This window comes from Teleopsis dalmanni, chromosome X (assembly GCF_002237135.1).
Source record: "Teleopsis dalmanni isolate 2A chromosome X, ASM223713v2, whole genome shotgun sequence".
Taxonomy (NCBI): Eukaryota; Metazoa; Arthropoda; class Insecta; order Diptera; family Diopsidae; genus Teleopsis; species Teleopsis dalmanni.
In genome coordinates, this window is record NC_051848.1 from 34,988,230 (window position 1) to 35,003,546 (window position 15,317).

Sequence of the window (15,317 nt, forward strand, 5' to 3'; positions counted from 1 at the left end):
AATATTGATGGTGCAGCATAAATCATGTCTGGTAAGCAAAAGATACATATTCATATGCGCCAGTTGGACTCGTCCAAATTGAAATATTTTGCTTTAATATGTTTTTGCCACAATTTATATCATTTTCATATTTCCTTCTAATTTTTATGTTTTTCTCCTCTTCTACTTTTCGACGACTGTGTGTGCAGGTCGGCGATTACAATATTTCCACAAAGGACCGATGGTCTACATGATTATCGCATCTGGAACAGCCAACTCATTTCGTACGCTGGCTACAAGCAAACCGACGGCAAAGTTGTGGGCGATCCTATGAACGCAGAGTTTACTGAGGTAAGCACGGTACAACTTTGATTATGATTACGATTACATTTTTGTTTTTGTAGTGTAAGTTACTTTAGACTTTAGAATGTGACCAAAAATATTTTACTACTACCAACGCTTTTTCTATAATGTTTGTGGTTTTACTTTCGAATTTTATTATACAATTTCATTTTATTTTTTTTTTATTTTATTTCATTTTATTTTCACATTATTTTATTTTTTTTTAACGTATATTTTTCTTTTGGTTTTCTATGAATTCAAAAGTTTTAGATTTTGTTTTGATTAAGCATTGCTGTGCACTGTGTGTGGACATACCCCATTGATGGTGGTGACGGTTATATGGGTATTAATCCACAGAATATGCACACGTTTTCATAGAAAAAAAAACAAAAAACACAATTTCAAATATTTAATTTTTATTTTAATATAAAAATATTTTTTTACATTGCTTTTATGGAGTTTATTTCATAGAATTTGATTGGAATAACTCGTAATATTTTTTTCAAAACATAGACACATACACCTACACACGTGTGTGAACTTATTATGCACATATATTGTATGAGCCGGCCTTAACCTCACAATATTTAACATATTTATTCCATTATGTTTCTATTTTTCTCGATTATGTTATAGTTTTTCTTTTATTTTTCTATTCTATATATTCGTTTTGTTTGTGTATTTCTTTTTTCGATTTGTGCTTTATAAAAATTCGTTTTTAATTTTAGGTTTGCATGAAATTGGGCTGGAAGGGTAAAGGCACGGAATGGGATATTTTGCCGTTGGTTGTATCAGCAAATGGAAACGATCCCGACTATTTCGATTATCCACCGGAATTAATCTTGGAAATCCCATTAAGTCATCCGAAGTAAGTTTAACATTTATTCTTGCTATTTTCATTCTTGTTATTGTTGTTATACATATTCATCTATTGTTATTGTTGTGTTAGTTGTTGTCAATTATGTTTGTGGTTATGTCAACAATGATATTTTGTAGTTGTTGTTGCCAGTGTTGTCGCATTCAGCGTACAGCAATGATTTAGTTGCAATGATATGGGAATGGATTTTCAATTGACTTTATGGTTGGATTAAGTATATTTCACATTCTATATATGTTATATTATTGAAGAGCTTGAAAGTACTGTTATTCAAAGGGATTTAATAATAATGCCTATTGTCCACAAATTAGAGTCCTTAAATAAAATACATACATATGTATAAAAGGATAAGAATGGATGAAGTGCTATTTTAAGCACAAATAAAGTTATATGCCGAAAGTTTATACACCATTGAACTATAGCAAAAAAGAGAATAACAAAAAATAAATATATTTAATGTTTTCCAATTATTTGAGACAATTTCATATAATTTACTAATAATATAATCGATCTCATATATAATGAGACTGGGCTTAAAAAAAAATTAAATTGTTTATATTTGCAAATTTAATTTTGATTATTAAAATTAGACTTCTTTTAAGTCAACACAGCCATAAAAACAGTTTTTGTAATCATCCACCAGAGTGGGCTTTAGTATGTTGTTCGAAAGGATTGAATGACTGGGATGCTATTGTAATAAATTGCTTTTATCAGCAACTTTAGACTGATGTCTTTCAAACTAACAGTAGGTCTTTTTTTTTGTAAGCATATTGCAAAAGAACAACATAAAATAAGCACTACTTCTGATGGCAACTCTGGAAACACTGGCAATTTTGTTGGGCTTATATATGCAAAACACGTAAAAAAATTCAAAACTGAAGTTTCGAAAATAATTAAGTTTTGCAATTATGGGATAAAATATTTTAAACTAGAAATTTTGTACGTACTTCCAAAAACCGTTCAAAATAGACAAATTTTTAGTCTCGACAACCATGTGATTCGAGCTGATTATTAGTTAAGCGGTTCCAAAAACGTTGGACTAAAAAAGCCAGCAGTGTTGCTTTTTCATATATTATTTTTAAAACAAGCGGTTGTTCTTTTGTGATATGCTTACAAAAGAAAAGACCTTGTCTTAACAATCTGAAAGCACAGTAGTTCAAATTAGTTAAATACAGTGGAAGATCGATGTGAATTTCTCTTTATTTGGTCAAAGAATTGAGTACATTTATTGTTCTGTAGAATTGTGCAGTATCCTGCAAAAGAACTAAACCTTTAAATAGGTAGAATTCTCACAAACAATTTTATATAATTAATCTATTTTATCCTAAACTTTATTTAGAAATATTGCAATTAATGGGATATATTATAGAAATAAGAAAAATTCGAATTAAGTCAATTTATAATTGACTGAGTAAACGGGGTTAAAATTAATATATTATATTTACTGTCATCACCGACAATCAAATCGTTTTCATATATACATTATTTGAAGTATAGACAAAAGGTATTCAGTTGCCCGCTGACTTTGTAGAGGTAAGGTCGTATGACACGATGTTCTTATATGGTAGTTCTTATCAAATTATCAGTGTTAGCATCAGAATTAAATAACCTTTATATATAGATGGATGACGATGAGACTTTTTTAAGTTATGTATTAAATTACAGTCCAAATATGATGATATTTAATTCTCGATTAACATATGACCGTGCAAAGGAAAATCCAAAGAAGCGTGGTAAGCCAGGGGAAGACCGTAATGATGAGCCAAACGCTAAACGGGTAAAAAAAGATATTGATGCAGAAGAGCTAGTACCTGCACCCGTACCTAACAATGGAGAAGAAGGTTGGATGAATGCGTATGAAGCAGAAGACGCGGAACTTTGTGCTTTGTTGTATAGCTAAGGATACGATAAATAAAACATGATTCAAACATAAAATGTTTTTAATAAATTCGTGAAGTTGAAATTTGTGTATCATCCGTTGTTTATGTTTTTAGAAAATAAAGTCGATTTTAGTGATTCTTTATGCCTGTACTTATAGGTATAGGGTTGCATTTTATAAAATTTATATTTCACCATAAAATGGAATACATCTACATTTACACTTGATTGCAAATTACATATGTGACGTATACATATATAGTTTGTGACTAATAAGTTTGAAGTAACTAGTAAAAAATTCGTTTTATCCTTAAAATAAATTTGTCACTAAAAATGGAGTACAACTACTGCTAAGTTTGATTGGAATATACATATGTTGTGTATTTAGTACTAAACACAAAATCGGGCTCTGAAATGACTTTTCAAGGTACCATGGTACATTAGAACGAATGACATCTTCAGGAACCTCAAAATTGACCGATCAAAAAGTACATAAATGATAGAGCCCTGAAATTATTTACGAAAACTGACAGACTTACCAACACCGTATTATTGAATCTCAGAATGGTTACAAGCTCCTCGGAGAGGTATGCAGATCTATATATTATACATTATTTTTCATTTCAATTTGTAATAAAATTCTACATAAAACCTAAAAGTTTCAAAATTGTCTTGTTCGTAAAAGTATTTTTTAAAAATTAATTTATCCTTTACCTCATACTAAACATATACGATTTTTCAGTAAAAAGAAAAAAAGGAGCATATCAGAAAAAATTTCAGTTTTTGTTTTTTATTCGCATTTACCAATAAATTCTCCTTCAAAAATAGATATATCCGGTGTGGCATTGTTTCTAGAAGTAATTAAAAAAATTAATTTATCAGGTGTCCTACACGTCACTCATACGCACCGTGTTACCACTAAATCAATAGTACACAAAAAATGACACAAAATGTTTATTTTTTTTCTATCTAAATTGATTTTAAAAATTAATTCTACACAAAAATTAAATATCGAATTTTAGCATAATTAAACCACTTAATTTTTTTAAAAAACGAGAGATACTAATTTCAAAAAGGCTCATTACGATAAGTCTTGTGAGCCAACACTCCTCCTTCTTATATTAATAAATTAAAAACTTAATGAGTTCTGCACTACCTCTACACTATCTGAACTACTCATCTACTCGAGATGTTAAAGTGTTTAATATGGGTCCGTTTATATGTAACAATTTAAATGACGTCATCATCAAGGATTTCCAGAAGTTATTGATTTACAGTTCTAGAATATTTGAAGCAGGTTCTTAAAAAAACATTCTGTGCGTGAAGGACTGCAAATCATGCAGTGTATAGTCAAAATTGACTCTGTTGTACTAGATAGGGACATGTAGGTTCAGAGTTTAAAGTAATTCTTTTTTTTTTTGTTTTGAGTGTGCAAGTACCAGTTATAGAACTCATGCCCTGCCAAATTTGAAGTTCGGAGTCAGCGCTGTTTAACCAACTGACACAAAGCCTGACACTAGACTTTTATATTCGCACATTTTTCTGAAGTTTTGTTAATTTGCTGTGAAAGTTTTATTAACAAATTCACTTGCCGTGGTTTAAATTAGAACGAAATCATAAATCAGCTGTAGAATAATTAAATTAATTAATTATATTTTTTATTCTTTTTATTATTAAATTTCAATACTATTCTGTTTGTAGAGGCATTATTTGTTTAATGATTTGTATATTCTTTCTTAGGTATAAACTTTAGACAAATACAAATCAAGTTATTAATTTTATGGTGATATTCCTTCATCATGTCGTTGATGATGAACCATTTTGGATGTTTTCTATGTACACAAAACGTTCTTCTTTTATTTTTAAATGCATTTTTTCGAAATAGTAAAAATTGCAAGGCGGCAGCAGATGTAATATGTGTCCTTATTCCAAAGTAAACAAAACTGTGAACTTTTTAAATTCATCTTACATATAAAGTTTTTCTAATACTTAGATTCATTATTATCCGAAAATGACCATTTTGGAGTTTATTTGACCTATTTAATCTTCCAAATTCAATATTTTGAAAGCTGTGCTGTTTTATTTTCACAGAATCGAAATCGAAATCGAATTTATGTGATTTCCTGATTGAACATGAATTTTTAATGAAAAATCTTAATTTATTTTATTTTAAATGAACTTTTAGTAACGGCAACGGCAATAGCAATGGCAATGGCAATGGCAGTGCAACAATAGCAAGCAAACGCACGTTATTCAGATAAATTTGTTTCCATTTTATTTTCACACTCTGTTGATATTTGTTCTGATATGTGGGTACCAAATCAAATAAAATTGATGTGAACTCATCAAATAAAATGTTGTGGAAAGGGAATCAAAAAAGAAAAAATAAATGCAAACGAAAAAAGTAAATAAAATAAAATAAAATAAAATAAAAAGCACGCAAAACATCAGGACATGTAATCCTTCATGACCACACACATGAGCAGAGCCCAAAATATAAATGTTCAACTGTCACCTGGCTAACGAGATATGCACACATCCACATTCCCGCAAACATTGCCACTGATACGACAATAGCACATTTGATGCGCATCCACACAAGCGCACGCCTCTCTGTCTGCCTGCCTGCCTGCTTGCCTGCCCGCCTGCCAGCTAGCATATGACATTTGTAAGCATATTTGAGTGGACATTTTGTGCATGTTTGTGCTGACAATATTTGACAAATTTTTTTCTATTTACTAGCAAATTATTGACATCAACGACAACAATGACCTTCATAATTTATTTCATCTTTTTTTATCACTTTTTATTGTTGTTTTCTTTTTCTTACGAAATCATAGCAGTTGTTATTGTAGCTCTCCACAACGAGAGCAGCTGCCGCTGCTGTTGTTGTTGTTGCTGTTGTTGCAATTGTTGTTGTTGCTGTTCTAATAAATTTCCGTCTACATTGTTTGTAGGTTCGAGTGGTTTGCCGATTTGGGCTTACGTTGGTATGCAGTACCGGCGGTTTCGAGCATGTTGTTCGACGTTGGCGGACTACAATTTACGGCAACCACATTCAGCGGTTGGTATATGTCAACAGAGATTGGCTGTCGGAATTTATGTGACACAAATCGTCGTAATATATTAGAGGTAAGTGAAACACACTTGGTTAACAAGAAAAACGATATACAAAGACTAGAAACAGTACCGCAAATTGACATAAAAAAACAAAAACAAAAAAACAAAAAAAAAAAAATAAAACAGAAATTATATATGAAATTGATAATATAAAATCAAGTACAAGTGATTCGATGATGTCCTAAGTCACGAGTGTTTGTACAAGCATAAGTACACGATGGGTTTACTCATACCACCCGAGAATAAACTCAGAGGCGGTCAAGTGCAATAAAATATATTGGAATTACATTAAAGACAAAAAAGAGAAAATATTTATAATTCCTTTGTATTGCAGTTCTATATAATAGACTTTAGTCACGAAACTCATTTCTCTGTGAGGCTTATTGTGACAAATTAAATTACATATATATATATATATATATATATTTATTAATTTTATTTTTTTATGATATGCTCAGTATTTCTGAGTAGAAAATTAAAAAAAAAAATATAAAACATATTATAAAAAAAAAAAATTAAAATAGAAATTTAGAATAAGAACAATCAAGAAACAATAAACAATAAATAAATAAATAATAATATAAAAAAAGGCCTCTAAAATAATAATAATAGTTAATAATTGCCATTATTTAATGTTGAAACAAAGCTGAGTTAAAAATGGAAAAAAATATTATAGAACAAATGTTAAAAAAAAAAATTGAAATAGAAATTGAGAATAAGTACATTGAAGTAACAATAAATAATAAATAAATAAGTAATAATATAAAAAAATAATAATAATAATAGTAAATAATTAACATTATTAATCGTTGAAAGAAAGCTGGTTAAAAAAAATAATTTTATAAATAAAAATAATATTATAAAACAAATATTAAAAAAAAAAATTAAAATAGAGATTTAGAATCAGTACAATGAAATAATAATCAACAATAAATAAATAATTCTATAAAGAAAGAACTCTAAAAAAATAATAGTAGTTAATAGTAGTTAACATTATTTAATATTAAGGAGGTGTTTCGAATAGTAATGAACTACAACAACAAAACTTCATTTTTATATTATTTACATTAATTGAATTTTTGCCAGCCAATACAGCTATTTCGAATATTGCCAAATACCCATCATTAATGGTCTTGGAAATAATTCTTGTATTTAATTATTCGTAAATAATTTTTTGAGATTGCAAGTACCACGCCGAGTTCCCTGGAGATTCCATGTTAGCGCTGCGTACGAGATATCGTTATAAGACTTACGCGAGTATGGCCTATTCACCCGTATTTTCGCTTTTGAATTTCAACATTAATAGACGTTTGGTTAGTTTGTCTCCAGAGTTCTTTATTTGATATTATTCTTGGCAACCGTATCTTCATTATGTTTCGCAAGCAGCGGTTGATGAAAGTTTGTAGTGTCACATATATATACATATATATGTATGTATTCGCTATGAAATTAAATAAAAGAAATAATTCCAAGACCACCACTGATGCTGAATATATGGCAATACTCGAAACAGCTCTATGGTCAGCCTAAAATTTAATTAAATAAAATTAAATAAAAAAATTTTTTGTTGTTGTAGTTTACTACTTTCCGAAACCTCTCTATAAAGTGATTTAATAAATTTAATTGGTTTAAATAAGTTAATTTAATAAATTTTAATTAAATAATATAATTAATTTTAATTTAAGCTAATAATAAATTTTTTTCCGCTCAATCTTTCCGGGATTGTTTGTCGTCTGCTTCAGTGAATGTAAATTAAAACTAATAAGAGAAATATTAGTGAATATAATTAAAATCATAAAAAACTTTTATGAAAGTTGAAAAGCTTCATATATACATTTTGTAACAATTAACTTTTTACTCTTGATTTTATATTTTTTTTTGTTTTTTTTTTTTTCAATTTTGCTAACTAATTTTTATATGATAATATTTTACAGACTGTTGCATTAAAAATGAATTTGGATACGCGCACCCCTGCATCACTTTGGAAGGACAAGACAGTGGTTGAAGTCAATATAGCCGTATTGCATTCATATCAGAGCCGTAACGTTACCATAGTGGACCATCATACGGCAAGTGAAAGTTTCATGAAACATTTCGAGAATGAATCCAAATTGCGGTAAATTACTTAATTATTTATAATTAATTCCAATAATAAGTTGTACCAACTTCCATTCAATTGCATGCGCATTTTAATTAATTTAATGAGCTTCAACTTTTAATTGGTTGAAGTGTTTAATTTCCAATTATTTTGGACTCTTAATTGGTAGCATTCACATGGACCAACAGTGCGTATGAGTAACTTTTTCATTGGCTTTAATTGCGGTTATAGCCTGTACCATAAATTTATGTTGTACTCTCCATTTTTTATTTATTTTTTTATTTATATTCTTTTATTTTTTTACTTTTTTATTTTTATTTTTTAATTTTTTTATTTTTTTTTATATTTTTTTATTTTTTATTTTTTGTTAGTATGGACAGTATTTTTAAAGTGAAGGCATTGAGTGTAAACACCTGGTTATGTGCTTACCCATGAATTATATACACGGTATAAGGTGGTATTTATTATAGTGTGGAAGTAATTTATATTGAGATATATGTGTTTTATTTCACTTTCCGCTGTTAAATAGATATATCTACATATATTGATGGTTGGCGTTTTTTTTTTTTTCCTCTCATGCATGAGGGGAACTCACTCACTTTTTGGGCACAATTACAATTTATTTGTGTGTGTTTTACTGTAAACACAATATTTTTTATACGAAGGTTATAAAAGTGTAAAATAAATTTATGATTTCAATTTCATGTTCCCAGTCACTTATTTCTTCCTTTTGTAGTCGCTCAAATGGGTTGGGTTTTCCGCATGCATTACACATTACACATGCATAAATAGCACAACACGCACTCCGTGTTATTTTGTTATGCGATATTTTATGTTCGAAATGTTTATTGATAAATGTAAAAAGTTTCTTCTTCACATTAAATTGGATTTCAAAGCGTTTTTACATGATTTCATGTATCTCATCTTATTTTGAGTTATTTTATTGTATTTCTTTTATTTCGGTTTTATCTACAACACAGCACATAAGAATTTTCAAGAGACCTGCGAATCCTTTACATTTAAGTTAAGTGCATCCTGCATACGCGGCGGCACTCTTATATTTATTTATTTTATTTTACATTATTTTATTTTATTTTATTTTATTGTATTATATTTTATTTATTATTTACATTTGTTTTTATTTCAATTGAACTCTAAAGGTGTGCATTAGATACATTTTATGATTTTGTTTTTGTTTTTGTTTTCCTTTTGCTTGAATGAATCCTTTTACACTTTTGGAGCAATAAAGTTTCCTTTTTGCGTAACAAATTTCACTCTGTTTTGGTATTCAAAGCTCGTAAATATGCTCCATAATGCAACTGATTACACCTGTCAGAATCGACATTCTCGTTTCTGTTATTTTTTTAAATGTTAATATTTACATCGGCAAATAAGTATTTTAAATTAATTTCAGCTTTGATTGTGTATTTCGAATTGATTTAAATGAAAATGAAATTAAAATGAAAATACTTGAATGTGTCACTAGCAAATAAACTAGGCAAACAAAGCAAATGTTATAAGTAATAAAATAAATTAATTGAAATTATATATGAACATAATTAAATTAAATAAATTAAAGCAATTTTGAATAAACAACCACTCTCAGCTCTAATAAGACTGATACCATGAGAATTCTTAGCACAACGAGAACTATGAGTGAGTAATGCTATTTGAAAAATAGTTATTAAGACATCTGCTAGCTATCATTAGGTAAAAATTTTTAACGTATGTCTCTAATCGGTATGTCTTTATGAATCAGAAACCTGGCTTGCTAACTTTGAAATCGTAAGAAGATTGCAATCATTTAACAATTGATACCTGCGTAACATATTAGGCATATGGTAGCCTAGAACAATTTCAAATGAAGAGTTATGGAGTTACAACGCACCAAACAAACGTAAACAGCGAGTTAAGAAGATAGAAATATAGTTAAATTGAACACATAGTGCATAAGCCTTATGAAGATATCACGCATGCTGCACTTACTTGGAATCCCAGCGGACTAGACGCAAAGATTGAGCACCTGAAAGCAAGGCCTGAAAAAAGACAGCGCATTCAGTTGAGAGCTGAAAAAGAATAATAGAAGAATTGATAAAGAAAGAACAGTTAAATTTGAAGTTTTCTAAAGAAATAGTAGAAGTAACTAAGAATTGCTTACGAAGTAAACCCTTTCATTTTACTCACTTGAGTAGTTAATGCTTAATTTTACTTATATACATTTTTTAGGATTCACAAGTCAAGTATGGCTTTGGATCCGTTGGGTTATGAACACTGACTAAGACCTTCAAATTTGGCAAGTTATGAATTCAATCATTGGTACGAGTATTTGCAGTGTCATAAAATTATTTATAAATATTTAAATTATATTATATATAATATTTAATTTCATTAAATTTAATTTAAAATAATTTTTATAACAACTTATTCCAAAAAGCCTATTATGCTAGGTATATAGCAATACCCGAAAGCTCTATAATCGAACAAAAATTCAATTAATTAAAAATAATAAAATTATGTTTTTGAAATTCACTACTCTTCGAAACTTTTTTATTTAAGTAAGTAAACTAAAAATGAAAATAATTATAAAATAAATTTTTTGACTTTAAAAAAAATATATCCAACAAAGTTTACTTTAAAAGTTTGCCTGAATTTGCTACAATTTTTGAACCTCTACCATTTTGAGATAGAAAAAATGTTGTTGATATGTTTGAGATATCCTTTAATCTGAATGTTTCGTAATTGTCTAGCACTGTGATGCCTTTCAGAGCAATTTCCTTTCAAATACTGTTCAATTACTGTCAATTCAATACGCATCCTTTATGTTAAACTAATATTATCTTTCGTTACTTTCAATTATCGTTTGCATACGTATACCTTGCAGTGCCTTCGCGCGCCCATCTACAATTCCAATGTTTTCTCAAAGTTTCTTTTATAATCCCATTCCATACCATTTCATCCCATCCCATCCCATCCCATCCATCCTACCATTGTGAAGTTGCTTACCTATATGCCGCAATCAAGGCACTAATGTATCTTTTTTTTTGTATTTTTATTTTTAGCAATGGTTGCCCTGCTGACTGGATTTGGATTGTTCCGCCCTTGTCGGGTTCGATTACCCCCGTTTTCCATCAAGAGATGTCGCTATATTATCTAAAGCCATCATTTGAATACCAAGATCCGGCCTGGCGCACACACATCTGGAAGAAGGAAAGTGGCGACGGCAAAAATAAGAAGCCAAGACGTAAATTTAATTTTAAACAAATCGCAAGGTAAGTGACTCACTTCCTTTTTGCAGGATTCTCTGGTTTTTTTTGTATTTTTTTTGTTCGTGTTTTTATTTTGCTTTGACTGCGACGATTAGAAAAATCGAATAAACGCAGGGAAGCTTCGCTATTTATTTTTGTGTAGTTGTGTGTTAATCTGTGTGTAATGCCGTGTAATTGTGCAGAATATCAATGTGTCTTCGCGTGTTTGTGTAGAAGTCGTCGGTTGTTATTTTGTTTGGTTTGTTGAATTGCGCTCTTTGACAAGTTGTTGTGCGCTTGTATGCGTGCGGCTTGGCGGTATTACAAAGGATTATCCTTTAAGTGGATTATAAGGGTACATAAATGTTGCTTGTGTACTTACACGGGATTGCTTATTGTACGGTAATTTGGGCTAGGCATTTACGTATACGTATCGCTTTGTTGTTCCAAATAATTCAAATTAATGTCACAAATTGGGATATGAATTTCTGAAGTGCAAATTTGGTTTGGAAATAACGTAACTACGTGGTTAATAATGGACCACACATCATAAAAACCCATGGAATCACAATGAGAAATGAAAATTGATATCAGTGTAGCATATCAGTATTTCAGAATAACAAGAGACTTCATAAACAGGATGCTTTTTCTGTAATCTTACATTGTAAAAAATTTTACGAGGATAATACGAAATGTAGAAAAAGGTAGTTAAGCATAAAAATGTGTAGCAACAATTGTACTAATTTTATTGCACGAATTAAACTGTATTCTTTCGGAACATATTATGAGTATTATTATGGAATATATAGTATATTCTCATTTCAATTACACTAAAGAAGTCAGAACATAATTTCTTATCCTCTTTATTCAAATATATATAATTCACTTAAGAGAGGTAAGGATTATATGCACACAAATGCTAACCCTGCCTTACAGAAAAAGGTCCAGTGGTGACAAATCGACACATCTTGGTGGATGGGTAAACAATTCATATCACTAAAATCATCAGACTAAGCAATAACTGACCTCAGATCTGTATACCTCCCCGAGAAACCTGTAACCATTCTGAGTTTTAATAACGCGATGTTAGTAAGTCTGTCAGTTTCCGCAAATAATTTCAGGACTCTATTTTATATGTATTTTTTGATGGGATCAATCTTCAGGTATCTGAGGATGTCATTCGTCCTAATGTACCATGATACTTTGATAAGTCTTCTCAGAGCCTGACTTTGTGCAATTTCTAACTGTCGAATAATAGTGTTTGAAGCTTTCTTGTTTTTGTTCCTCCTGGAAAATAGTAGGTGGAGACCCATTGAGAACTTGTGTGGAGGGCTATAACTCTACGGTTTCATTTCATCTTACTGATTTTAGTTTCATTAAAAGAGGAGTTAACATATCCATAATCTATATTCATGATATAAAGAGAGAAATCGATTAAAACATCTTGTAGTCCATGTTTATATTGCATCTTACTGGTGTTAGCTCCATTGCAATGGCTCTTGTGATCTCGCATATTGCATCTTTGTGGAGGGCTCTTAGTCTACGTTTATATTTCATCTTCATGATATATATACGTGATAGGTATCCACGATATGAAGAAAGGGATCGATGAATGCAGCATGCCGTCTCGAAACGGATACTGCATTTGTGTACGTTTATGTACCATCTAACTGATTTTAGCTCCTTTGCAAGAGGTGTTTATATATGATATATATCAATGATATAAAGAGAGGGATCGATGAATGCTGTTGATGGTCTCGAAAAGGATACTACATTTATATAAAGAGCGGTTAGTCCATGCTTATATTCCATCTTACTGATTTTAACTTCATTGCAAGAGAAGATAAGATGTTCATGATATGAAGAAAGAGATCGATGAATTTTTCTTATTGTCTCGAGGAGGATACTACATTTGTGTGGAGAGTTGTTAATCAATCCCTGTTAGTTAGGGATTGATTAATCGATTAACGCATCTTGTGGTCTCGAAGAGGATACTATATTTCTGTGGACAGCTGTTAGTCCACATTTTATATTCTGTCATGATGGGAAGAAAGAGATCGATTTGTTTCTCATATATAGTCACTTACGTTAGCTCTGTTGTAATATTGCAACAGATTCAGTTGTTCTGTAAATTTCACCTTTTATCGTATTTGTTTAAAGTGAAAAAGAAAACATTTAGCAATCGTATAGTCAGGCACTGCTCAATGAGGTATATGAACTTCTGTATTGGAAACTTAAATGAAATAAATATTAAAATAATTTTAATGTATCAGTTTGTTTTTTAAGTAAACAGAAAACTTAATTAAAATAATAATTGAAATTTTCATAATGATAATAAAAATTACAAAAATTTAAAGAACTTTTTTTTTTGTTGTTATTATTTTATTTGCTGTTAATAATTAATTCAATAACAATTTTGTTTGATTCTTCATATTTACTCAGAGTGAAGCTTTAATTTTCCGTGGTAATTAAATCGCTACTGCATAATTTTGAATGTTTTTATTTATTTATTTATTTTCCTGATGCTGTGTTGATGTGCAATAAAAAATTAACGGATACATCAAACAGTTAACATATCTGAGTAGATTAACTGGAATGCATTGTAATTAAATAATTAAACACAACAAACGCATTTAACCATTTAAAAAGCAATTAAATTTGATTGTTCCGCACGTTGTTTAAAACAATTGAATTAAAAACTTCACACACACACACAGATTTTGTTTTTTCGCGTGGTTGTGTGTGTGTTTTTTTGCCTTTACTTAATGAACAAAACAACGACGTTGGCAACTCAGCTGCGAGGACTAAATTAAATCCATCAACTTAATCAATGTTAACAATGTTATTACTGTCAGTGGCAATCGTCGGTAACAGCGGCGTCAACAGAGGCAGTGCTACCGTTAACAGAGGTAGCAGTGCTGCCGCTAACAGTGGCAGTAATAAACACAACAGATTAATGGCGTTGACATAAAACATTACAGTACAAATCAAAAGTGTACGTGAGTTTGGTTTTGCGGGTGGTTTTCTGCTTTGTGATGCAGAATGTGCACACTTTTCCATAGAAGAAGAAAATGTTTTACGAAATAATTAAAATGAAATTATTATTATTGTGTGTGTTGCTATATCACATGTGTGATATATGTGAGAATATATGCTAAAGCATAAATGAGTACACATAGAAATGCCCGTACTGCCATTGCGGAACTTTAAAACTCACGTAAACGGTGCAGTTTTTAAATGGCTTAGCGGCAATCTGATATAAGCTTTTGCCTGCATCAGTCAATGTCAAACATTCAACGGCTTACAAAATTAACAACGAAAACAATACAACAACAACAACAGCAACAACAAAAACAACGACGACGACAACGCTTGCAGCAGCCACAGCAACAAGCAGACACTTTTCAAAATGAGAATAAAGAAAATTTTATTAAACTTAAACTGCCAAGAGCAGACAGCACCAAAAACAATACTACCACCAGCACCAGCACCAACAACAACAACAACAACCACAACAACAATCACAACAACAACAACCACAAAACATAACAATAACAAGAATTAATATTTACTAAATAAATTCAAAAAAAAAAATCCATTGCTTTGTGTTGGCACTTCATTTGACTGCATTATTATTTACAATCTAATAGTTTCACTACTCCACACCCCTTTGTACTTCCGCAACAAACAAAAAAACCAAATTTTGTCCTTAACCAATTTTATATTTATAGCTTATAGTTTTTTTTATTAAATCCCATATATGAAAATTAATTTTTTT

At 30.0% G+C, this 15,317-nt stretch overlaps 1 protein-coding gene across 1 annotated transcript in view; it reads left to right on the forward strand.

Moving 5' to 3' along the window:
* Positions 1–15,317, forward strand: part of LOC119688971 (nitric oxide synthase) — an 85,015-nt gene that overhangs the window by 32,464 nt on the left and 37,234 nt on the right. The window contains exons 5-9 of the mRNA XM_038103675.1: positions 189–330; positions 1,050–1,189; positions 6,034–6,208; positions 8,131–8,312; positions 11,354–11,563. Coding sequence (XP_037959603.1) covers positions 189–330; positions 1,050–1,189; positions 6,034–6,208; positions 8,131–8,312; positions 11,354–11,563 — 849 coding nt within the window. The remainder of the gene's footprint in view (positions 1–188; positions 331–1,049; positions 1,190–6,033; positions 6,209–8,130; positions 8,313–11,353; positions 11,564–15,317) is intronic.